This window comes from Aspergillus pseudodeflectus (genome assembly GCF_044049435.1).
Source record: "Aspergillus pseudodeflectus strain CBS 756.74 chromosome Unknown BJX68scaffold_8, whole genome shotgun sequence".
Classification (NCBI taxonomy): domain Eukaryota; kingdom Fungi; phylum Ascomycota; class Eurotiomycetes; order Eurotiales; family Aspergillaceae; genus Aspergillus; species Aspergillus pseudodeflectus.
The window spans coordinates 627,055-649,832 of NW_027263784.1; the positions used below are offsets into that span (position 1 = coordinate 627,055).

Sequence of the window (22,778 nt, forward strand, 5' to 3'; positions counted from 1 at the left end):
CCGTAAAACATATTAGGCGCTCTATCCTGTCTCAGACCTTGCGAGGTGCTCGCAAACAAGACAGCCGCGTCAAGATTTGAAGAATGTGAGCATTTTTTTTCTTCGGCGCTAATCACGCGTCTGCCGACACGTTCAGAGAGGACAATATAGTTCTCCAGGAATGTGTCTGGCTCATTAGTCTGGATGGCCATTACTTCTGTTTGTTCCCTTCCTTGCCTCGTCGTCCATCTCATGAAGGACACATAAGCAAATTATAGCATCGAAAACAGCAACTGATGCTTTGACTGTCGAAATATGAGCAAAAAACGAGCCTTAAAGCAGCGAAAAGTGGGTATGGTGTTCGGGTAGATAGTATACCGGAGCTAAGATGTCAGTATGGAGCGGATGTTTACATCGTCACCGCTGGACGAGCGAGTTTCAGCAGTAACGAAAATAGACTTGAGTTATGATTTCCGTCAATTAAGCAGTACAATGTAGAAGATGACAGTATATCCACGACCTTCGAAACAAAGCAACAACAGAAGAGGTGATTCGTGGTGTAGCGGGGCAGTTGTAAGAAACCCTTGCCGCCCGTGCTAAAGAATCTGCCCTCATCTCCACCAACACCCTCTTTTTTCCTCGACTCCCTCAACAGTTCCCACTTCTTAACCGACACAATGGCAATCCAGTAAGACTTGTCTTCTACAAGTCCCCGCGGACATGCGCTGATTCACCCTCCAGCTATCTCATCCTCCTCTCCCGGCAGGGCAAAGTGGTTCGTCGTCACCCACCCGACTCTGCGATCTGGCCGCAAGCTTGAGGAAGCTCGAACCCCCTGCTGACATCTGACCTCTGCCACGCAGCGCCTCGCAAAATGGTTCACGACCCTCTCACCTAAGGAGAAAGCCAAAATCATCAAGGATGTGACTCAACTCGTTCTATCCCGTCGGACACGCATGTGCAATTTCCTCGAGTACAAGGGTACTATTACAACTCCCGGCCATCGCCTTCCCTCCCCGCATTAGTCAACAGTGACTCACTGACTTGCGATTCTTACCAGACACCAAGGTCGTCTACCGTCGATATGCCTCGCTTTTCTTCATCGCCGGATGCGCTTCCACCGATAACGAGCTGATCACCCTCGAGATCGTGCACCGATACGTCGAGCAGATGGACAAGTACTATGGCAACGTGTGCGAGCTGGATATCATCTTCAACTTCCAGAAGGCGTACTTCATCCTGGATGAATTGCTTCTGGCGGGTGAGATGCAGGAGAGCAGCAAGAAGAATGTGCTGCGGTGTATTAGCCAGCAGGATAGTCTGGAAGATATGGAGGTGAGTCGCTGCATTTCTTACTTATGCCGGATATATGAGATGTTTGTCGATTTGAGTATTTGTATTGGAAATCTGGATGCCACTGCGGTTTTGAACGACCTCTCCGATCAGACTTCGATTGGCTTGATTGTTTCCCCCTGTTGCTCGTCTACAGCCTTCTACTACCCTCTCGAGACCGCACCTGCACCGGAACTTATGAAATCATTGCCTTTCACTGAAACGCGCTTCACGAGCCCTACCTTTGCCGTCTACGATTGTATTCCCGAGCTTCACATTGATACCCCGCGATTCCTGTATGACGCTAACGTCTCTTCACCTCAGGTTGAGGAAGATGTGGTTACGAAGATTATGTAGAAGCCTTGTCACTCGATGAGCGTTTCTTTCTCTTGCTGGTTGCTTTGTGGGTTTGCGAGGACATTTGTTATTGGCGTTCGGACGTATATAGGCGTTGTCTTCACTATACCACCCCCAGTGGCTAATAATACTACGTTGACTTGAATCAGGGCAATCAGGAACTCCTCGGCAATCTCTCCAAGCAGGGCCTCCTGTGATGACGAACTTTCGGGTCTTGCATGCTGCAGTTCTCTGGTTCCCATCGGGACCCGTGAGGTAGGTGAGTGATATCACTGGCTGATTGCGGCTCCCACGTGATTCGGTCGCAACGCGCAACTCGAACCATCCCCCAGTCGACCGCTCAACATCATCACCCAGTTTCCCCCTCTTTTTACCCCCTCTCATCGCTTTTCATCATTATAATATCTGAAGTGGCATCTGTTGCTGCGAACAACTCAGATTCACCAACCCGTTGTCCGCCCCTCTTCCGCTGATCAAGCCAGCTGTTCCGCCTACCGGTCTTATCTCCGACAATCGGGACCAGCTGAGACAACAAAGACCCACGGTTCCGACTGTGACACCCTTTGTTGTAGCCAAATATAGTGTGTCGTTGCAGAGAGTTGACTTGCGATACATTTGCCGTCTACATATAACACCAGCCTAGTACCGCTATTGTGCTGAGAGTCCACCTATAGCCCAAGATGAAGGTGAGCATTATCCGCGCACCAACAACCTTGCCTGACCCGACTAACGCCAGTGATCTATAGTTCCTACCTCTTCCCGAATTCGAGGACGTTACAAGTTCATTAAACTTCGATACCGCCGATTGCCATATTGTTGGAGGATGCGATCTGTACACAACCAAAGCCGCCCGGTCAGATCGCAAACTATACAAGAACATCGAGCATTCGCTCGAAGCGCAATATGAATCAGTCCTTCGTCTTTCAGCGTCACTGTCACCTCCAACTGCGTCCGACGCAGCGGCTTCTTTGAACCTCTCGCGATCGAGTCCGTTCGGCCCCCTGAGCGACCACTCCAGTCGCCGCACCTTTGCCTACTTGATCGCGACGCTGAACGCGAGCCATCCGGATTACGATTTCTCACATGTCTTACGGCCCTCGGACTTCCGTCGCGAGCGGAATCTCAAGAGGGTGATGAACACGATTGACTCGACTCTCTTCAACCTCCGGCCACGTGAAGCGATCGATCTTACACCGCCTTCACCGTCAGCTGTCTCAGGATCATACAATGCCGAAGCGTCGGCAACATGGGGTCGGAAAATGTGGAAGATTATCGATGAACAAATGTCGTTAAAGGAGTGCGGGATCTACTCTTATTCGCCTGACGAGGACCCATCAGACGCGGACGATGGAGCGATCTGGAGCCTCCATTACTTCTTTTTCAACCGCCTGCGCAAGCGCGTGTGCTATCTCTACGTCAAAGCGATTCCAATCCTTAGCCATACACCGAGCGAGGGGCTTGCCACGCCAACAACGAAGAGAACATTCGACGACGGCTACTTCACCCCGGACCTAGGAACAAGCAAGCGAGCCCGCTACTGGTTTGGCGAGGACGCCGAAATCGACGAAATCGAGAGCGATAGCGACGTGGAAAAGTCCAGACCACTGCACGCTGGCGGCGACGAATTCGACAATTACATCATGAGCGACGAGGAATTCCGATCGCGATCCGGCAGCAAGGGCACCGTGCGCGCTATGAGTGAGGAAATCGCCGACTCGATGGAAGTTTGATGAATGACTTATGACCTAACGTTACCATTCACTTCTGTTTTACTGCCTGAACTCCAATTCTGCTTCGTTTCTCAGTACCCCCTTTACCCTGCTTCCATATCGCTTTTGTATGAGTCGTTCTTTTGCGAGGCGTTTCCTGCTTGATATTATCTACTCTGCATTCAACCTGCATTTCCAACGGGTTTGGCTTGGGGGCGTTTGACGAGGTAGCCGACAGGCCCCCTTAACTACAGTACTTAATTGATGTGATTTTCCTTGGTGACCAGCCCACGCTGTGGACAGCTGTGGCGATGAGATGGCGTTGTTTCGTTTACTTTACTTCTTGTTGTACCTTATCCGAATCGACTTTTGAACCTCCGTTCCAAATCTACTACGTAAAAGGTCTCATGGAGTCACTCTGGAGTGTGATGTGGCGACAGGACTCGAATTAAGTACGAAGTAGGCCACTTCGGCTATCGTTTCGTTATCGAGGAACCTCAGTTGGCCCGTGCGCGGCATGGGGAAAGCTGTCCTCCCTCACCATCAAACCCACCTTCAATTTCACAACAAATAACGAATACCACATTCCTCCCTTCCCTCCTATCTAGTTTCCTGTCACTGCTCAATCCGCTTTACTGCACATACGTACAACCTAAACATCCACGATGGCCGACGAGGAAGAGCGCCTCAAGGCCGAGAAGCTCGCCGCGGCGAAAAAGAGGGTAATTCTCCCCTCCGACAGCCCTCTACTCTCCGAAAATGCTGTGAAGTATAGTTTCTCTAACATACCTGTGTTTTGATACTAGGTCGCCGCCCTCCAAAAGAAAAAGAAAGCCGGGAAGAAAGCCGGAGGATCGAGTACAGACGCAGCCAAAGAGGCCGAGGTAGCAGAGACAAACGCGACGCCCACAGAAGAGGGACCAGCCCCGGAGGAGAGCGCAGGGAAGGGGGAGGTGCAGCCTCGACCCGAGACGACTACAACCCCGCTAGATGAAGGAGAATCACCATCTGAGCCGATGCCCGATGCGCCGACGGGGTTAGAAGAGGGGGCCGGGCACGAACAGGCCGAGTCCGAGTCAACAGCTACAGACGCAGCTACAGACGCAGCAACGACGAAGCCGGATCCGGGGCCCACGCCACGCGCAGGACATACACGGCAGCCGTCGCTATCGATTCAGTCGAAGATGCGGTCGTCATCGTTCCGACAGCAGTCTGTTTCGCAAGGGCAGGGTGGTGGTGCGACTTCGCCTTCGCCGTCTGCGACGATAAAGTCGCCGTCGTTGTCGCTGCCGCCGCTTAGTGCGGATGGTGAGTCCGTGCATGAGGTGTACAGGAAGCAGGCGGGGCGAATTGAGGAGCTGGAGAGGGAGAATAGGCGGCTGGAGAAGGAGGTTGAGGAGGTTACCGGTCGGTTCAAGAAGACGGAGGACCAGCTGGAGGATTTGAGGGAGGCGAGTGTTGATGTTGCGGAATTGAGGGAGCGGTTGAGAGTTGCGGAGGGCAAGGTCGAGAGGGTTGAAGAGTTGGTATGCTTCCCTTTTTATCTGTTCTTTTGAGGCTATACGGGTCATAGTGTGATGATGGGCTAACAGTATGCAGAAAGCGGAAATTGCGTCCCTTCAACGACAGAATTCACACCTTCAGACGAATAGACATCGGTCTGGACCGTCGGAAAGTCCGCCATCGGATCTCGTACAGCAGCTAGAATCCAAGTCCGCGGCGGTAGAAGCGATGGAGCTAGAAATCTCGAATTTACGCGCCCAAATCTCGACACAGTCTGCGCATGAGACCCAGATTGCGGCGTTAGAAGAGAAGCTATTACGCAGTGAATCTGCTCTTGAAAAATCACAACGCGAGCTCACAGATGCAAAGAACGCGTTGACACGGGCCTCTGAAAAGGCAGTCAAGGAGGGCGTGGACAAGACATCAACAGAAACCCTAATCAAAAGCCTACAGCGAGAAATCGAAGAACTGAAACAAGAAAAGACAGAGTCCGAAAAGAAGATCGATACACTAGAGAAGAAGCTGCAAGCAATCGGCAACCTACATAAAGAATCCGAAGCCCGGCATCAGACCCGCCTCCGCGAGAGCGAGAAATTCGAAAAGGAAGCCGCCGTCCTTAAGAAGAAACTAGCGAGCACAGAGAACGAGAACCTCCGCCTGAAAGAGGAGCAAGAAGCGCTTCGCAAACGAGACGCCGGCTCCGGCGGTGCAGACGACGACGCCATCGACGAACTAGAGGACGAAGAGCGCTCACGTCTCCAGCGCCGAATCCGCGAACTCGAGGGGGAGAACTTTGACCTCCGCCGCGGAGTCTGGCGCGAGAAACGCCAGGAGCTGCAGGAACAGGGCCACGATGGTGAAAATGAGCACGCTCCTGAGTACTCTCACCCCTCGGCCGCGAACACCTTCGACGACGTGGACCTCACTGGCGGAAGCCCCGAGCATTCTCGACGCCGCAGCATGGCGCAGAGACAATCGCAGCAGCAGCACTCATCCTTCTCGACCGTGCTCTCGAGTGGACTTGCCGCGTTCACGGGAGGCACGTCACCATTCTACAACCGTCCTTCATCTACACAATCTCAGGCACACCAACACGCCCCAGGGGCACGGGGAAGTCTCGAGCTTTTGTCAGAAGAAAACTTTGACGACGAATTTGACGAGGCAGAATTCGCCCGCGCACAGGCAGAGGAAGAGGCTCGCAAGCGTGTCGAGTGGGTACGAGGAATCAAGAAGCAACTCCGAGACTGGAAGGGATGGCGGTTGGATCTTGTCGATAGCCGTGCTGGGGCGGAGGGGGCCGGCGTGGGTATGGGCGAGATCTTCGAGATATAGAATCTACCTTTCTCTTTCTTGGTCGTGTTCGAGCTAAGCTTTAAGCTATGGTTCCGGGGTCAAAGTCATGCTACCAGGCACATACACCTACTACACATGGACTGGGCAGGTAATGATTTCGTCCTATGGTAAACGCTAGGAAGGTAGGTTGATAGCGAGTAGCAGCTGTGTACAGTTTAATCTATACGCACAACAAACTAGCCAGGCTTCCCCGCCCCAAGAGACTAGGCAAACTGCTCCTTGGTACACGAGTGCCTCGATCTTCTAGAAGTCCGGGGCCAAGCTAATCTTAGACCTACGCCTGCGTCTGTGGCTGAGCCTCACAGCTCCAGCTCCCAACTACCAACCGCCGCAGGAAAGTATGGGGGCCCGTGTTCAAGGTGATTTGATCGCCACCGCACCTCGCAGTCCTACAGGTTTCAGCAGGAAATATGTCAGTTCTCGATCCAACCGGACTTATCCAGCTCCAACAAGAAGGCAAAGTGACAACTTACGAGAAGAAAGTACAACGGATGGGAGTTGGGGGCGTGTTGGCCAGCGGGAGAATACTGATGGATAAGGCAACTATTGGACTGAGCGGTTATGGGGATTTGTTAGTACTAATGTGTCATGTATGTAGGTTGACCAGTCTGGGATGTCCTGTTGAGAGGGGCGCAGGAGGAGGACATATACATACCCTCCAGGGTAATCAAAGCAGGTTCCGGAAGCCGGCCATGATATTGTTGCACCATTGCTGTCAGTTATACTAACCTGTGGCGTAGTGGAGGATGAAGTTAGTCTGGAGTATCGGGTACAGAGTAGCAGTACTTGGCTGTGGTTTGGTTGAAAGAGGAGGTGAAGGAGGGATATTGAGGGCGTAGGAGCAGGAAGGGCGCTGTACAGATCCTAAAAGCTTCTGCCCAGCTACGGATGGGGCCAGGGTCGCGAGCAGAAAGGCTGGGATAGCTGTGATAAGTTTCATTGTGGTTGGAGTTGGGTTGGGATGTACTTCTAGAGTGGTGCAATAGGCAGATGGGAGAGGCAAAGTTGGGGGTGTGCGGGTTTTATAGTGGGATCCATATGTATACGTACATATTCCGAAGAGAGGCACAATGGAGGGCCGGGGTATCTCTTCGGCCTTGAGATTCCCCGGACGATCAAGATGACGGTGAGGACCAAGTGAAGGAATGCTGCATGTTTACTTCTGCGTGATGCAGATCGAGGGTCTGGGATTGACCAGTTAGGCACAGATGTGATTCACATTCCTTGCGCGTTTGCGCATCAATGGGCCAATACCTTACATGGCGGTGCCTTTCTAGGGACTTGAGATCTCGGTCTCGACTCTCTAGACTCAACTGAGCTGACCGACTGGGGGTGGCCTCAACCAACACGACCAGAGGGCCAACTGCTGGCTCTGCCACAGAAACATGCTGTGCTGTGAGCCAGGGTATTGTTTGATTAGCTCGCTCTTTTGGATATATGGAGATCAAATATTATCTACTACATAGCCCTCGTGAGGCCTGCGAACAGATGCAGTAGTAGATATATAGATTTGAGCATACGCATCACTTACACCTTGTATCTTAAAACATGAAATAAAAAGAAGACAATTCCAACTCCGACCCGATAACCAAACTGTAGATAAGACAGATCACTCCTCTAATTTCCCATGCAAATACCCCTCCGACTTCCCACTCGCCCTGCGTTTCCTCAACTCAACGACCCACCCGGTTATCTGATAGAGCCAGCCCCCCGTAACAATGACGCCAGAGATCGTATTCACAAGCCGGATAACCAGATTTAAGAACCCTGTGCGCTCCTCGCTGATCAGCAGCAGGATTGGTTCGATGTTGTACTTGAAAAAGATCCCCGGGATTAGGTAAGGCGACTCTGGGATCGCCTCGGACTGGCTGGTTGCCGCGTACTGATTTGTGAAGATGAGGTTTTTGTTGCTGCGGTAGCTGTCGAGGTTTGTGTTTAGGGTTTCGGGGCGAACGTTTTGGTTCTTGGAGTAGATTGTGGGGACGACAGAGAGGAAGTATTGGTATTTGTAGTAGTGGGATTCAGTTGTTGCGATTGTTTTGTCGAGCGGGTTGAGGATCGTTGGGTAGTGTGGGCCAAAGGAGAGTTCTGTAATCATATGCGAGAAGTTGAAGACTGCGCAATTATATTAGCCGGGGGCCGGGATTGAGGAAACTCGAGAGAGGTCACGTACCAGAATGATCCAAGTGCTTCTGCCCATCCTGATATCCATGCCCACGCGCCGTGATATGGAAATCGCCCTGCACCTTATTCCCTTCAAGACTCCCATAAACCCGACACGAATCGACCGTATCCCCCCTCCGGAGCTTCGGCCCCTTGGGGAACTTTCGATTGGGGTTGCGCCGCAACTCACTAAGCACATGCCTCGCATGCGCGTCTTCCTCCTGGTCCTTCAGTCTCCGATCATCCTCGCGACTAAGCGTCTGGTATTCTCTCCCCCCCGTAAACCCCTCGTAGTTGCGCTTGTCCATCCACAGCTTCCATGAGGTAGGCTCTTTCTTCAACATCTCCGAGGCAAGTACGCGGTCACCAGCTGCATCTTGGATGTTGATGTGGAGGGTGTCGCAGGGCATGCGGATGACGGCGTCGAGGTTGAGCTGGAGGTCGTGCGAGACACCCTTTTCGACGGTAAAGTGGTGCGCTTCAGTGCCACGGAGCCAGGTGCGGAATTCAGTGACGGAGAAGAGCGTGCAGATGGCGAGGATCAGGACGGTCCATTGCCCGCCGCGGCGAGAGGGGGTGGTGTACGAGGGCTTTGTCTTTGCTGGATGCGCGCATTGCGGTTAGTACGCTAATCAAGAAGGTTGCACGGGGGTAATTGCTGGAGGGAAAATAAGATATATAGTAACAATTCCTTGTATTGTCGGATATAAGTGAGTGTACTCACGAAAAGCATCGAATGTCTGGAGACCCTTCAAGGTCGACTTCTCCCCAAAGGCATCCTCGTCGAGGCCGTGGTCCGCAAACCCATTCATGACGATCGGCGTCGCGAGTGTGGCAGACTGAACAGTCAAGGCATGGGAATTGGAATTGGAGCAAGCGAATGCTAGGCAAGTTGGAAAGCAAGGTTAACCAGTGGGTCGGAGCTGCCAGGAAGAAAGAGCGAGCGAGATGGGAGAACAGGATAAGGCCAAGTATTCCAAAACAGTCTCCGACTCCGCAGCAAAACATCCCGCTCCAGCCTCGTAAACCCTCGCTTCCAGGTGCCTTTTTTTCAACGCATGGCAAATTAATCATGTCTATTCGTTGTGTCTCTTTGTGTAGATATGTCCACGAAGCTTCTAAACAACGCAGGTCCAGACTCCACCCCTGCAAAATACAGCACAGCGAGAGACCGGAGGCCAGGTGAAGGATACATATACAAACGGCCTCCGGGATGATTCCCCCCGTCTATCTCAAATATAACGTCGGTCGCCCATCACAGAATGATGAAGAATAGTAAGCAATGCAAAGAATAAAGCCAGCGAGAAGGATAAATGCAAGGTGGTAGACATGCAGCATGTATGAACTCGGCCTCCACAGTCGTAACAATATCAGGAACCTGGTGAAGTAACAAATCACAAATGAATAGAAGATAAAGACAAAATAAGTCAAGTCGTCGCAGGCATACAAAATATCAAGCGAGGGTATAAGAACAACTATTCTGCCTCATTCAGTGGCTCATCGAACCAGCAGTCAATGTCAAATCATAAGAGAATGAAATAAGAAACAGAAAAAGACAAAACCACAAGCGTCCCCAGCCTGCTATGCAACTGAATAATCAAACGAGTATTATTACAGATATGCAAGAAGTGAAAAGAAAACGTGAGTATAGAGAAGAATCATTTGGGTTTCTGCTCCTCAGTTAGCCTTTCTTCGCCAGCTCAGGCTAGTCCATCAGCCGCTCGACCTACCAAGCTTGTCGCTGCCGCCGCGGTTGCGAGGTCCGGCTTTCCACTTAGACTGCGGGCAGAAACCCGGGGTAACGCGGATCCGGGCGTGGTGGTGGTGTTGGTGCCTCGCTTAGCTGGCGTTGACGGCGGTAGCCCGCTGACTGTTGAGTGACGCTTGCCAGAGGATGCTTTGATAGGAGAGCTATTGGAGGGTTCTCGACTGCGGACAAACGTGCCGTTTTTAAAACTGGTCCCTGGGGGTTCTGGAAGAGGTCGCCCTGTGGTCGGTGTGGACAAAGTGTTCACCCGCTTGCCAGGGGAGTGCGCCCCAAACGGCCTGGTCCGCGGAGCCAATTTGTGGCCCGTCATGAACTCATGTCTGAGGGCTTCGCTGGGGCTGAGCCGACGAGCGGGGTCCCACCGAAGACAGCGTGAGATAAAGTCCAGGAAGGCCTCGTCGTCGCATTTTAGTACTTGTCTGAGCTCCTTGGAGCTAGGCCGACGTCTTCGTCCCTTGGAGGAGACTGTTATCCTCGGTTTGCCCAGCGAGTCAAAAAATAGCTTCTTTCGAGTACTCTTCTCAATAAGATGTTTCTCTGGGGGTCCAAACACCTCCATAATGCAAGCAAGCTGCTCCTGTTCGTTCTCACCAGGGAAGATCGGGTAGCCGGTGTAGAGCTCAGCCAAGATGCATCCCAAGCTCCACATATCAATCGGCATACCGTAAGACATACCCAGGATGACCTCAGGTGAGCGGTAAAATCGACTCTGGATGTATGTATAGACCTTTTCGTTCTCGAAACAGCTGGACCCAAAATCAATCACCCTGATGTCGGAGCTCAGAGGATGGACGAGCAGAATATTCTCTGGTTTAAGGTCACAGTGGATGACCTTCTTCGCTTGTAGGAGGGTAAGGGAAGAGAGGATCTGCCTCGTGAAACGACGGATGAGCTTAATAGAGAACCCCCTAAAATCGTGCGCCTTGATAAACTCGTAAAGGTTGATGCCGAGGAGCTCGGTTGAGATGCACAAATGTCCTCGGAAATAGAAGCTCTGTGTGAAGTTGACGACGCTGTGGCGGCGATGTGGATCCCACTCTTTGAGCTTTTGAAGGAGATTAACCTCAATCAACGCTTGCTGGTGAAACCTTTTCTTGTTGCGAATGATCTTAACAGCAACCAGGTTGCCAGTTTTGTGGTCAATACACCTGACAACTTGCCCGAAGCTGCCCTTGCCCAAGACGTCAATCACCTCATATCGGTAAGCCAGATGATCACCTAGGACAATGTTATAGTCTCCACGGTCATCATCGTAACCAAAGTTTGCAGCCTGTGCATTGAGATCTCCCACGTGTTTCTTCGCATCCTGTGTTCCACAGAAGTAGATATCTTTGAAGTCAATGATCTCCCCACGTTCGAATATGTTGAGATGAGCGACCCTTAGTGCTTGGGCGGGTGTGACACGTTCTTTCGGACCAGCTCTCCGGCGCAAGTCATCCAGCTCTCTTGCTGCAGTTTCGAAGTCTTTTCGTTTGCTGCCGAGTCTCCGCATCTCCTCATCCGCAATCCTGTGTTCGGTCTCTACATGACTTTCACCAGAGCCCGAGGTAGAAGCCATGTTGGACTTGGCAGAGCTGATGATTTTGTGCACAGGGGAAAGTATGGAAGAAGCAGAGCGGTGAGTTGCATCACTCTCGTGAGATTCGCGAGAGATGGTCGGTTCTAAAGAAAGACTTTGTTCGCTGCTAAAGCTCGGTTTTCGAAGCGCTGGGTTCGCGACGTTCGACATGGACGATTGCCGCCTGGATTTGAGATATGCTGGTTTCAGGGTAGGACTCGAGTTCTTCGTAGTAGACAGATTGTTCCAAGTAGCGGACGCCGGAAGCTTCGGGGGAGGCATCAGGTCAGACTTTTTAGGGTCAATGCTGGTATTATGAGCCTGCTGGGGCTTGGAGTTGCTCCGTTTTCGTGACAAGGTAATCTTGCTACGGAGGGAGGAGCCGGAAACACCAGTGGTATCGGTGTCGGAAGGCGTTGAGACTTGGCTAACCGTCTCCGCGTTCGAGAGTGCAGACGACTGAGTTTGAGGACGAGGCCCAGTGAGCTTATGCGACTGAGCTATTCTTGGAGAATAGTCTGCACTGGGCTTCTGGCGCAGGTGATTGAAGTCGCTATTGCTCTTTGGTAATGTGTAGGAAATATAGGGGGATACTGTGCGAGCACCTCCAGGGTTGCCTTCGAAAGACGCGAGGGCACTGGAACTGCTAGCAGTCCTTAGGCCAATGCTGGAGGAAGTACTTAGGGCAAAATGAGAGGTGCTGCTCCTCGCCTGAGCCAGCGGAAGTGGATCCTCGTCATCCCGGAAAGAAAAGAAGTTAGCTTTGGAAGCTGTCAGAGGCGTACTTGGGGTCTTGGATATGAGTTGGGCCGATGGGGTCGTCGGGTCAGCTTCTTCCTCCCTGTCAGCCAGAGCCTCGATTTTGGTCGTCATGGGTGTTCCGAGAGGCAGTAAATTCAAGGGTGGCAGCTTGAGGGGCTTCAGGTTTGTCCTCCCGAATGCGCCACGGGGTTGTGGCTCGGCCTCTGGAGTCTTCAACCCGCGCTCGTCCACAGGTGCAGGTTTCGCCGGCTGAGCGTGAGAAAGCGTTGCATTGGAGTCGGGCACATTATTGGCCTTCAACAGTTCGATTTCCAATGGTAAGCTAGACTTCCGTGTGATCGGAAACTGTGGTTGATCAAATTCGCTCTTCGGAGACTCGTAGGCTTTGGGAATAGCCGGAACGGGTGGAACTTCGTCACCATTATTGACGGAATGCTCTACACGAGGTTTGGGAGTTGGAAGCCGAGATGATGAGAAATTTTGGGACAATCTCGTCTGTAACGAGCCACCAGAATTTCTGGCAGAATTGTAGCTCGTGTTCGAAGACAGAGACAAGCCAGAGCTATAAGATTTGCGATTCGGGTCTGGTGTGGTTCGTGTGGAAGACGGCGTGGCGCTTTTCCGCGGAATGTTCGAGGGGGAATGAGCGGATGAGCGAGGACGAAGCGGCATAGGTTCCGTTTGGCTTGGGGGCGTAAATGGCAATGGGTGCGATTGGGGAGCTATGGAAAGACGTTTAAGGCGTCTCGCATCCGTCGGGCTAATTGTCCGAGCACCGAGGCCGGTCGCATGAGGCGGCATGACCGACACTCGCTTTGCAGATGAGGAAGGGGTCATTGGTCTTCCTCCCTGATTCTTTACTGGGGTTCGAACAGCATTTGTGGAGGAAGAGCGGGAGTGGTCTCCAAATCCAGTCGCCGTCAAGAAATGTTCGCTGGACTCGGTCGACGGAGGTTGAAATGACTTGGCTTTCGCATTTCGAACATTGGACGGGAGTCTTGCACCATGTTCCCCGTTGAGCTCGTGGTTCTGGGCCCGCGGACGAAGATAGCTTGTTTGGTCTTGTCGTGTCGTGTCAGCACTGGCTTTGCGAGCCGATAAGCTCTGTCGTCGCGCAGATGTAGTCGTTGGAAGTGAGCCAGGTCCGATTGATTTACGTGGCGCGCGCGGCGCAGGGTTGGTCGGCCCTTGATTTTGAACGAGGCTCTGGCGGCGATTGCGAGTGGTCGCAGTGTTTGTCGGCTGACGTGATGACAGATCTGTGGAAAGGTTCTGCCCGATCAAGCTTTTGCGCCGTGATGTAAGATTCCTGGTTTGCCCTGATGCATTAGAATCGGCTGTGCTAGTCGCCCATGGGTTAGTTGGGTGAAACGAGGAAGATTGTCGCTCGAAACCGGTTCCTCCGCTCCCAGGCATAGGAAACTGGCTTAGGCTTGGCTCTGCCATAATGCTATTGTGAAAATCATCGAAATTGACAGGGGCGAGAAATTCCATGCTATCGGGAGGAGTTTGGTTCGCGACGTTGCCCATGCTAGTTGACCGAAGGCTAACACGGGAGTTGCTGCTCTTTAGAGAATCATTCGTGGAATCGATAGAGGATTGACCGGAGTGGAGGACCGAGACGGAGCTGCAAAGCAAATACACATTAGATGCATTGGAACAATCGCAAATCAAAAATAACTTCCAAATGGGATGAAAAGAACGATAAGAAGAGGAAGCGAACCTGCGTGACGGGTCTTGCGGCCGTGGACCCTGGGGCACTTTGTGGTCACGAATAGAGAGCCGTCTCTTGCTGAGGGCACTTAATCTTGAGCCAGCAACATTGTTCGAAGAGAGCGAAGAGTGGTCGGATAGAAAGGTGGTGGAGGAGTGTTTTTGTAGTCGCCTTCGTCCCGGCACGTCTAATAATCAAAATAAAGCTTGTTAGCCATTTAAAAACATCGTGGTATTCACGAATAATCCCAGGATCCCCTTACCTCCAAAGGCCGCATTTTCATTTCCTGCAGGACTGGACGGTCTCGACTGCACTCTTCGTGACTGCCCCTTTCCTGCAGTCTGTTGGTCCGACAGCTTTTCCGGCATGGTCACACTTCGGTCGGGGAGCTCTGGACGCGGGGAATACGCCCAGGGGGGGGGAATCGATGACGAAATATCAGTTGGGAATCAGTGTGAAGGCCCAATCATCAAGACATTCAGGTATAAAATTGCCTCAATGCCTAACGAAGGAAAGCCTTGACCAGCACCGTCGCGCGACCATGAGCGGTCGTTAACGGTCCATCGCGGGGATAAGAACAGTACACTCTGTTCCAGGAAATAGCACGGAGGGTAAGGTGGTCTAGATGTATCAAGGGCGAAATAGAGCTTGTAAGGTTCTTCGATGATCGATTCGGAGCGATATAGCCTGCGTCGGACAGTTGGAAGAGGGTGAGTTGACAGAGGAACTTTGCCGGGGCAGCAGTTCGCTAGACTTGGCGTTCGTAAAGGGTACAAGCGTATATAAACTTCCACAACTCAGGAGGAAGGAACTATGTTGCGCCCGGAGAGCACAAGAAAACCTGAAGGGGCGTAGAGGGATTATAGGAGAATAAAAATAAACAGGTCGAAGTAAGCTAGGTCTCCGGGGCCTGCCTGAAAGCAAACAGGAGATGCGTCCGAAAGAAAAAAGAGCAGCAGTAAACAAGCACGCCGTCAATAATCTCTTGAACTGTCGTTCTGCCCCCTGGCTCCTTTTTTTGTGCCATGCTGGGGAATTTGGCTGCAAACAGCACAAACTTCAATGTACATCAGGATATACGACTCGAGGTATTTCAAAATTACAAGCAGCGTTTGCACTTACGGCCGGCAGAGGAGTGTCTACTCCGTACTTCTACTAGTACTACCATACATTGCTATTGGGTCAGGGCGGATTTTGGACCCAGAAATGCTGTTGATCATCTTTTACACTCGAAGATACAGAGAGTTGAGTCGAACTCCAATTGCCGACATATGTATGCTGTACCTTGAGTTATTTATGTCCTAGTACCTGTTTCTATACCATATTATACATGACAACCTGCCAGTGTAGTCAATGTAGTGTAAAACTTGTTAGTAGGAAGTTTACATCGTGGAGACTAATAGTACTATTCGTCACAGACGAATCGTGTGTGACCCTTCTATAATTGTTATATACGTGGTTTAGTCCTCGCTCATAGCGCAAGCTTTTAGATGCTAATATATACACTTCGACTTGCGATATTCAACTGACTTCATGCGAAGTTCTATTAGTAAGACAAACATATTCTATACAGTCAGCTAATAGGTGCCCTACGACAAATGTTACGATTGGCCCTTCTTAATTGTTGCGACCAGTTTTTTTTGGCCTGATGATATGGTGTGTAATTCTCGAAACCCGTGCGTAATTCTCAGAACCGCAGTAAGCAGCCTTACGGCCCTTACCCCAAATCTTGACTGCTCTCCTCTCGGCTCAGCCCGAGCTTGAGCATGTGCTTGCGGGAGCAGTCGACCGACAACCACCAACATCTCTTCTCATCGGCTGCTAGAGATGCGGCAACACCTCGCCCCTGTGGCTTCAATCTGGGAAAGGCACCATGGACAAACAAACTGCTGATGTCTTCGCCGACCGCGACGACCCAACTCCACCTTTCCAAGTCAGGCAAAATGCGAACTCCGATGATCTGAATTCAAACCGACATGGACGATCAGTTTCAAGTGTACGCCATTCCATGCAGGATAGGCTACTCACCAAGTACGCGCCTTACACCCTCTCTATTGTCTGCTATCATGCATTCCTCTGCACACTTACTAACTTTTTTGATTAGAATCCTACAACAAGTCATCCCGGTTGAAGACGTTAAAGATGAATCGGTATCGGTGGGCGTCAAGTCCGCCCCCGCAGATGCGAAACGACCAGCCTTTAGCCTTCCGGTGATGGGCAACAACTTCCGACGGTTCAATGCGAGGTAAGTCTGGGATGATGACTTATAAGCGCCGGATCAGGACTAACCTTCATAGAATCGGGATCGTTTTTCAATTCCAAACCCAAGTCGAGCGCTTATTCAGTTGGAAGCAACCGTCTCATACATTCTCGTTCCTGTTCGTCTACTCCTTTATATGCCTCGATCCCAACCTTCTCGCTGTGCTTCCGATCGCGACTGTACTCCTGTTTGTCATGGTTCCCACTTTCCTTGCGCGACATCCTCCGCCACCCTCGACCTCAACATCTAGCATAACTCCCTACTACTCGTACCAGGGACCAGCATTGGCACCTGCCAAAACAATCAAGCCCGCGCCGGAGACGTCTAAAGACTTCTTTCGCAACATGCGCGATCTGCAAAACTCCATGGCTGACTTTTCGGACCTGCACGATTCGGCGGTTTCGGCGCTTGCGCCAATGACAAACTTCTCAAACGAGAGATTGTCTTCGGCTGTTTTTCTCGTGTGCACGCTCCTCACTGCCGTCCTGTTTCTTACCTCCCATCTTATTCCCTGGAGGTATATCATGCTCGTCGGAGGCAATGCCTCGATTCTGTCGAAGCACCCCAACATCAAAGAGTTCCTTGACAATATTGCAGAGGACCTTGGTGGTGACAGCGTCAGGTCAGAGCTACCTGCGCCCCCAGACCCGTCACAGTTACCTTTGATGCGGTTACTGGGCGACATTTCATTGGACTCATTCCCAGAAGAGCGTGAAGTGGAGATATTCGAGATCCAATACAGGTCTCTGGCTCCGTATGCGGAGCAGGACTGGGAAACATTTCTCTTTAGCCCCGTCCCATATGATCCACTCTCCCCTTCCCGTATTGCAGGCGGGACACCCAAGGGATGTCGCTTCTTTGAGGACGTGCAGCCACCGGTCGGGTGGGCATGGAAAAGCAAAAAGTGGGAATTGGACCTGGATTGCCGCGAGTGGGTTGTTGAGCGGATGATCACGGGCGTTGGGTTCGAAGTCCCTGGCTCACCTTCGGAAAGCGGTGCGGGCACTGATGAGATCGGAGGCTGGGTTTGGGACTTGCCGTCTATTTTATCACCCAGGGGCGATGATGACGTGGCTTCTGCACTAGGTTATGAAAGCTTCTCCCAGAATCCGAGCGACAGGAGGAAGGCGAAAAAGAAGGGAAAGGAGAGGGCGTTTCAGGACATTGAGGAGAAGGGAAATACTGGCACGAATATCATGGGCGAGTGGAGGCGAAGACGCTGGGTTCGAATTGTCCACCGCACCAGCATGCCGGCTGAGAAGGGGAAGAATAAACCTAGCGACGGTGATGCATAGATGCGTATCACTATTCATATAAGTGCTATTCTTAGTCGATATCTCTGAATAAACACGGTTAAAGGTATCGGCCTCTTCTAATAATGTCGTCAAATACGACAGGTCAGGCACCGTAGAAACCGTGGACTTCTCAAATCTACCTGCTAATCCACCATTTACCCAACTTCGTAGAAACAAGCAACGCCATTTAGGTAGTATAGTATACTCGAGGGATGTTGGGGAAGGTGCGAAGAACCACTTGACAACCGTATAAGAACCCTCGATCTCTCCAAAGCTCTTTGTCTTCAGCAAGCATCCTCTTATTACTACATATACTACTACAAGAAGATCCTTTATCAATGACATTACTTTCTCCCTTCCTTTAAGGCTCTTCGACAGTATGGGAATGTCGGTTAATGCCAGGCCCCAACACCTAGGCAGCAGCAGCCAATCACCATGAGAAGTGAGCCTATAGATAAATATTCTCTCTGGGCACACCTGAATTTTTATGCTCAACAACAGGACATAGGTGGCTTTTAGCTTAACTCTCCCCTGCTGGTAGAACTCCCATTTCCCTACAAGACAAGAAGTAAATGGTCAACTGTGTTACTCTTTCTCCAGCTGATGAGTGTTGGTCGCCGCTGTCAATCTGCAAGCAAAAACTCCTTTGGACGATGCTGAGGGATCATTGCTCAAGTACAGTTGTTCCAGTAAACACCAACACTATCCAACTTTAATGAATCATATTACTAGGCCAAAGTAGTTATATAGGTACTGGTACTTTACCACCAGATATCTAGGTATTTCTGGTGTGCTTGCAATTGTCTATGTTTGACTAGCAAATAGACAGGCGGACATCCAGGCAGGTGCTGTTAGGTTCTGACAGCAATTGCCTCATTCTATCTTCTTGTTGTGTTACTCGTTTCCCTGGAGCCTTCAATTTCCCTGCCTTCGTTTTACTCTTGCTCTAGTAACACTCACCAACATCAACACCTCCAATGTCCATCTCTGTTACTCTGTTACTCGTTTATCTAACCATATAAGCTCAATACCCTACCAGACATGTCTCTGCCAAATTCGGACGCAATTGCCTGTTACAAATGCTCTACCGCCGGGGTGACTATGGCAACGTGCCCAGTCTGTAAGGACTGTTGGTATTGCAGAACCACTGGAGAGCACGCTCGAGCAGCGTGTCCTTTAGCACCACCATGTGAGATATGCGGCATGACAGAGCACGATACGAAGCGCTGTCGGAAGCAAATACTCTACGTCAAGCCCCTAGTTACAGGGCAAAGACAATCTCTGGCAAGGCAGAAGTTTCTGGTCCCTTCATTGACAAATGCAAGTCACGAGAATCCAATGCTCTTGAATATTCAGGTTCCCTCTCCAAGCCACGACGACGATAGATGGCTTGTAATACCAAAGGAAATACGCGATGTACGGACAAGCACTTTTCTCCAGCTAGCTCAGCATCTATGCTAATGTGGTATTATAGGATCTGTCTCTTGTGGATCGGTTTTGTGTTTCCTCGTCTCGAAGTGCTCTGCAACACTACAATTGAAGAAATCATACAAGGAAAGCTTCCAGGCTCCAGGTCTTTACCATATACCAACCATATCAACGCGCATGGGGGAACTGCGGCCGTAACAACCTCGCTCCTCCGATTGGTAAGCCCATCCATTCAGCGACTCGAGGGCAAAGAGATTACCCAGCAAATACTGGCCCAAGTCCGGAGTCAGCAGAACAGTGGAAGTCCTGGGAACCGCTGCATAGGCTATGCAAGCATATTATCTGATGATCGCTCTAGCCAGTGGTGGCGGCTGTACGTGGGCCAATGTACATCCGCAAGGCGCCGCATAATGTCGCAGCATACCCAGAACATCCTGCAGCATTCGACTGCCTCGCTCCATTATTTTGTGCTGTGGATGGGAAACGGCCACAGGTCAACAAGCTTCATCCGCCTGTGGGAGTTCCCTGAGTCCACACCAGCCGACGAATGGTACCAAGTGCAAGCCAATATCCTCGAAGCCGTGTTCTGCCGTGCCTTCAGGAGCCATCATGGCATGCTTGACCATCCTGATACTGGTCAGGTTACTGCCACAAGATACTTTGGTCTCAACGTCATGTCACCGCTCGTCCAGGGCTACGGATTGGATACCTACTTGAGGACGAAGGCCAACGCTGGTCCGGCTAGATCGCCTGACTCTCAAATCCGCCACTGGGCAGTCTTCAACCCAAAGCAGAAAAAGGGGGTGTCAGATAGATCTAGACGTCCCATCTTCCAGCGTGACTTTTGTGGAGCCGTGCGGAGAGCGCTAGGGGAGAAAGCTGAGCCGGTACTCGATTACCTCCAGCTCGATCTAGAGATACTGGATGATACGAGGCTAGCCAATACGCCCCCATATATCGGAAACGTGAAAGCCCCCCTGGGATTCGTCCTAGATTACGAGAAAGTATCAGCGGCACAGGACACTCCCTTGGAGCCGACCGACAGCCAAATCAAGCAGCTTGTCCTTCCCTGGTCCCTCCGCAAATGTCTATTCACGGATAATAATGTGATAGCCTGGACATACAACTTCAGGGCACATACACAGCTGAATCCCGGTGACCTTGCTATGCTTGCTCGTAATAAAAGGTCCAGTCATGGTAACTCTCACAGAGCTATGCTGGACCAGATTCATGCAAGAATCATTTTCTTGTGCGGGCCCCGTGCCGAAAAAGCAATCCGTGAAGCCCTTAGATGCCCAATCAGATATACGTTGGAGCTGAGTGGATTCGAGTATCCAGTATATCTAGACGATGCAGCGGAATTTGACAAACGTCTGTATATAAGGATCCCCGAGCTTCCCGCTGAGATTTGGTCCAATGAGCCCAAGCACTCGGTCAAGCTAGCGGAGGCCCTTCGATTTGGCATTAATATTCTGGGTCTGAAAAATCTTCGGCCCTACTTCTTTGAGTCAAGCAGTGTGATGGGGTTTATACTCGGCCAAGCAAGAAGAGAGAGGCTGGGAGAGTTACCCATGACAGTTGAAACAGTTGATGAAGGAATCAAACTCTGGCTGGCGCGAAAAGGACTTGGCGAAAAGGAGGACCTGGAAAAGATCGAACATCTCGGCGGGTCTTTGAGTCGAGGACTGCTTATGGTCCTTCATGCGCTCCCAAGACGTGAGAAGAACGGAACAAAGGTCCCCCAAGCACGACGTCCAAGCAGTGGCTCGGAATCCAAAGTCCGCTGCCATGAGAAATTCGATGTCAGGAGGTACAGTGCTTTGACCGAGTTTGTTAACGACAAGGTTAAGGAGAGAGAGAGGAAGTATACCGATCTTATAGCAAACCTGCCGCAAGGACACCCAGGTATACCCTCTACCTTGAATCCCATATCTACTGTCGAGCGGGAAGCATCACCAGGCTTACCGAAGTATGAGGTGGTAGATGAGGATAACACCTCTGACGGGCATGACTTATTCGACAATGAAGCGGCTGTTGCTCTCACTTCATTTTCTCTCCTTGGCGAAAGGGAAGCAACCGCTGTCGGAGAAATAGGATCACTATTACTCGATCGTCAGACTTCAGCTCATCACTCTGTCTGGAAAGGGTTGGAGAGACTGGGTCTGAAGAAACGCCTTGTCAACGAAAGCGCCCTCGAGCCTGAAATCGCAGACTTGACATCTCTAGTTGACTCTATATGTGATCGGGAACTTATGGATCTTGATAAAGCTCCTCCATCGGATCCAATGGCGACCGATTATATGAGGCGGCGAAGACAGACTGCTGGCCGGGGGAGCGAGGCCCGGAGGCGAATCAACCCTAACAGTGGAGTGCGAAATTGGCTAGACGAAGCAAGCTTGTTTAGAGACAAGGTGTACGAGTACACGTTTAACGACAATACAAGGGGGAACAATCGACAAATTCGAATAGGCCATTGTCCTATCTACCTCGACCGACATGTTGACATAGGTGATGGGAGGTTTTGGATCCGAATTGAGATTTATGACGACGAAAAACGACACCCGAGCGTCTATGCAACCTCTTCGACGGAGCAAGATCCTGGAAAAAGGTTGGCCTTTGTGGTCAAATACTACGATTCCACGGGCTTTGAACAGAGCTTCTATCCTCAGCAGAATGGCACATGCGCACTTTATAGGGCGAACTCCTTGGTAGATATCCTGCTGTATCGAAAGTCGGCCCTGGAGATACTTGAAACGCCTAGGAGGTTTCTCAGTAAACGTGGAGGTGGGGTTTATACTAGTCATCGATAAACTGTGCTGGTTCTGGGAGTCTTGATTGACAGCGTCCGCTGAAATATACTTTTGTACCTTTCGAGTGCTCTCTTCAACTTCATGTACCAAATTCAGACAAATGAAACTAATCGAAACGAATCCATGACTTATCTAACATCTAAATAATTCTTAAAGTTTGATAGCCTTACCACATAATCAATTGACTTTTGTTTGGTACAAGACAAGGAGTAAAGAGAGTACCTACTCAACTAATTTTACAAAAGTAAGCGTCTACCTAGAGCAAACCAAAAAGATGAAAAGACATCATTGGTGGCCGATTGGCCTAATGGTAAGGCGTGAGTCTCGTATGTACCACCACCGCTTCAAAATCTTGCATAATTGTCTAACCTTCTCCAAGCTACCCCGGAGTAAACTCAAGATTGCGGGTTCGATCCCCGTGTCGGTCGTTTTTTTTTTTTTTTTTTTTTTTTTTTTTTTTTTCACCTCTAAATTTAAACTTGTCGATATTGTTGCTCACGTGCTTTTCTCTAGATGTTTGTCGGCCACCCCTCTTAGGTCATACCCATAGGATATCCCATACTGTGGTTGTATCTTGTCCCTTACGCTATATGGAACCGAAATCCGAGCCTGCTGAAAGTCTACGGTAACAACATCATCATGACAAACTATAGTACTATCTCGAGCAAGTTTGTTTGCTCCTTTGAGGGTAAAAGGAAAACCATATCCAAGCTGCAATACAGGAATTCAAACATGATGAATATTCTACTGTCGTAGATGTGATAACGCATGTGCATGATGGCCCTAA

The 22,778-nt window shown here is 50.7% G+C and overlaps 6 protein-coding genes and 1 non-coding gene across 7 annotated transcripts; 6 read left to right on the top strand and 1 right to left on the bottom strand.

Moving 5' to 3' along the window:
* Positions 1–656: 656 nt before the first annotated feature.
* On the top strand, positions 657–1,865 carry BJX68DRAFT_253453 (AP-1 complex subunit sigma; the record flags this gene model as incomplete). The annotated part of the gene is made up of 5 exons (XM_071042722.1): positions 657–667; positions 721–754; positions 843–960; positions 1,040–1,314; positions 1,818–1,865. The coding sequence occupies 5 exons, from the start codon at positions 657–659 to the stop codon at positions 1,863–1,865; spliced, it is 486 nt and encodes a 161-aa protein (XP_070902462.1).
* Positions 1,866–2,008: 143 nt separating this feature from the next.
* Positions 2,009–3,757, top strand: BJX68DRAFT_206814 (RNA polymerase III-inhibiting protein MAF1). Its single transcript, XM_071037654.1, has 2 exons — positions 2,009–2,354; positions 2,415–3,757. Exons 1-2 carry the CDS (start codon positions 2,349–2,351, stop codon positions 3,396–3,398), a joined length of 990 nt encoding a protein of 329 aa, XP_070902463.1. The 5' UTR covers positions 2,009–2,348; the 3' UTR covers positions 3,399–3,757.
* A 217-nt stretch (positions 3,758–3,974) lies between these two features.
* On the top strand, positions 3,975–6,393 carry BJX68DRAFT_207005 (uncharacterized protein). The gene is made up of 3 exons (XM_071037657.1): positions 3,975–4,099; positions 4,184–4,903; positions 4,977–6,393. The coding sequence occupies exons 1-3, from the start codon at positions 4,043–4,045 to the stop codon at positions 6,210–6,212; spliced, it is 2,013 nt and encodes a 670-aa protein (XP_070902464.1). The 5' UTR covers positions 3,975–4,042; the 3' UTR covers positions 6,213–6,393.
* A 1,329-nt stretch (positions 6,394–7,722) lies between these two features.
* Positions 7,723–9,344, bottom strand: BJX68DRAFT_230504 (endoplasmic reticulum-Golgi intermediate compartment family protein). Its single transcript, XM_071039206.1, has 3 exons — positions 9,121–9,344; positions 8,407–8,997; positions 7,723–8,348 (listed from the first exon to the last, which is right to left on the bottom strand). The coding sequence occupies exons 1-3, from the start codon at positions 9,206–9,208 to the stop codon at positions 7,843–7,845; spliced, it is 1,185 nt and encodes a 394-aa protein (XP_070902465.1). The 5' UTR covers positions 9,209–9,344; the 3' UTR covers positions 7,723–7,842.
* Positions 9,345–15,884: 6,540 nt separating this feature from the next.
* Positions 15,885–17,826, top strand: BJX68DRAFT_207029 (PEX28-32 family peroxisomal membrane protein). The gene is made up of 3 exons (XM_071037658.1): positions 15,885–16,229; positions 16,303–16,443; positions 16,496–17,826. The coding sequence occupies exons 1-3, from the start codon at positions 16,072–16,074 to the stop codon at positions 17,751–17,753; spliced, it is 1,557 nt and encodes a 518-aa protein (XP_070902466.1). The 5' UTR covers positions 15,885–16,071; the 3' UTR covers positions 17,754–17,826.
* A 1,765-nt stretch (positions 17,827–19,591) lies between these two features.
* On the top strand, positions 19,592–21,991 carry BJX68DRAFT_263795 (uncharacterized protein; the record flags this gene model as incomplete). The annotated part of the gene is made up of 1 exon (XM_071044781.1): positions 19,592–21,991. One exon carries the CDS (start codon positions 19,592–19,594, stop codon positions 21,989–21,991), a length of 2,400 nt encoding a protein of 799 aa, XP_070902467.1.
* A 293-nt stretch (positions 21,992–22,284) lies between these two features.
* BJX68DRAFT_t39 lies at positions 22,285–22,419 on the top strand. The gene has a single exon. It is a non-coding gene; the product is annotated as a tRNA-Thr (tRNA).
* The last annotated feature ends 359 nt before the right edge of the window (positions 22,420–22,778 follow it).

Excerpts from the sequence above, each read along its gene's own strand:
- BJX68DRAFT_207029 (XM_071037658.1), top strand. The coding sequence starts at position 16,072 with ATGGACAAACAAACTGCTGATGTCTTCGCCGACCGCGACGACCCAACT. Across the intron at positions 16,230-16,302 it reads CAGGATAGGCTACTCACCAA|AATCCTACAACAAGTCATCC; the intron begins GTACGCGCCTTA and ends TTTTTTGATTAG. Across the intron at positions 16,444-16,495 it reads TTCCGACGGTTCAATGCGAG|AATCGGGATCGTTTTTCAAT; the intron begins GTAAGTCTGGGA and ends TAACCTTCATAG.
- BJX68DRAFT_207005 (XM_071037657.1), top strand. The coding sequence starts at position 4,043 with ATGGCCGACGAGGAAGAGCGCCTCAAGGCCGAGAAGCTCGCCGCGGCG. Across the intron at positions 4,100-4,183 it reads TCGCCGCGGCGAAAAAGAGG|GTCGCCGCCCTCCAAAAGAA; the intron begins GTAATTCTCCCC and ends TTTTGATACTAG. Across the intron at positions 4,904-4,976 it reads TCGAGAGGGTTGAAGAGTTG|AAAGCGGAAATTGCGTCCCT; the intron begins GTATGCTTCCCT and ends AACAGTATGCAG.
- BJX68DRAFT_230504 (XM_071039206.1), bottom strand. The coding sequence starts at position 9,208 with ATGAATGGGTTTGCGGACCACGGCCTCGACGAGGATGCCTTTGGGGAG. Across the intron at positions 8,998-9,120 it reads CCAGACATTCGATGCTTTTC|CAAAGACAAAGCCCTCGTAC; the intron begins GTGAGTACACTC and ends GCGCGCATCCAG. Across the intron at positions 8,349-8,406 it reads GAAGCACTTGGATCATTCTG|TCTTCAACTTCTCGCATATG; the intron begins GTACGTGACCTC and ends ATAATTGCGCAG.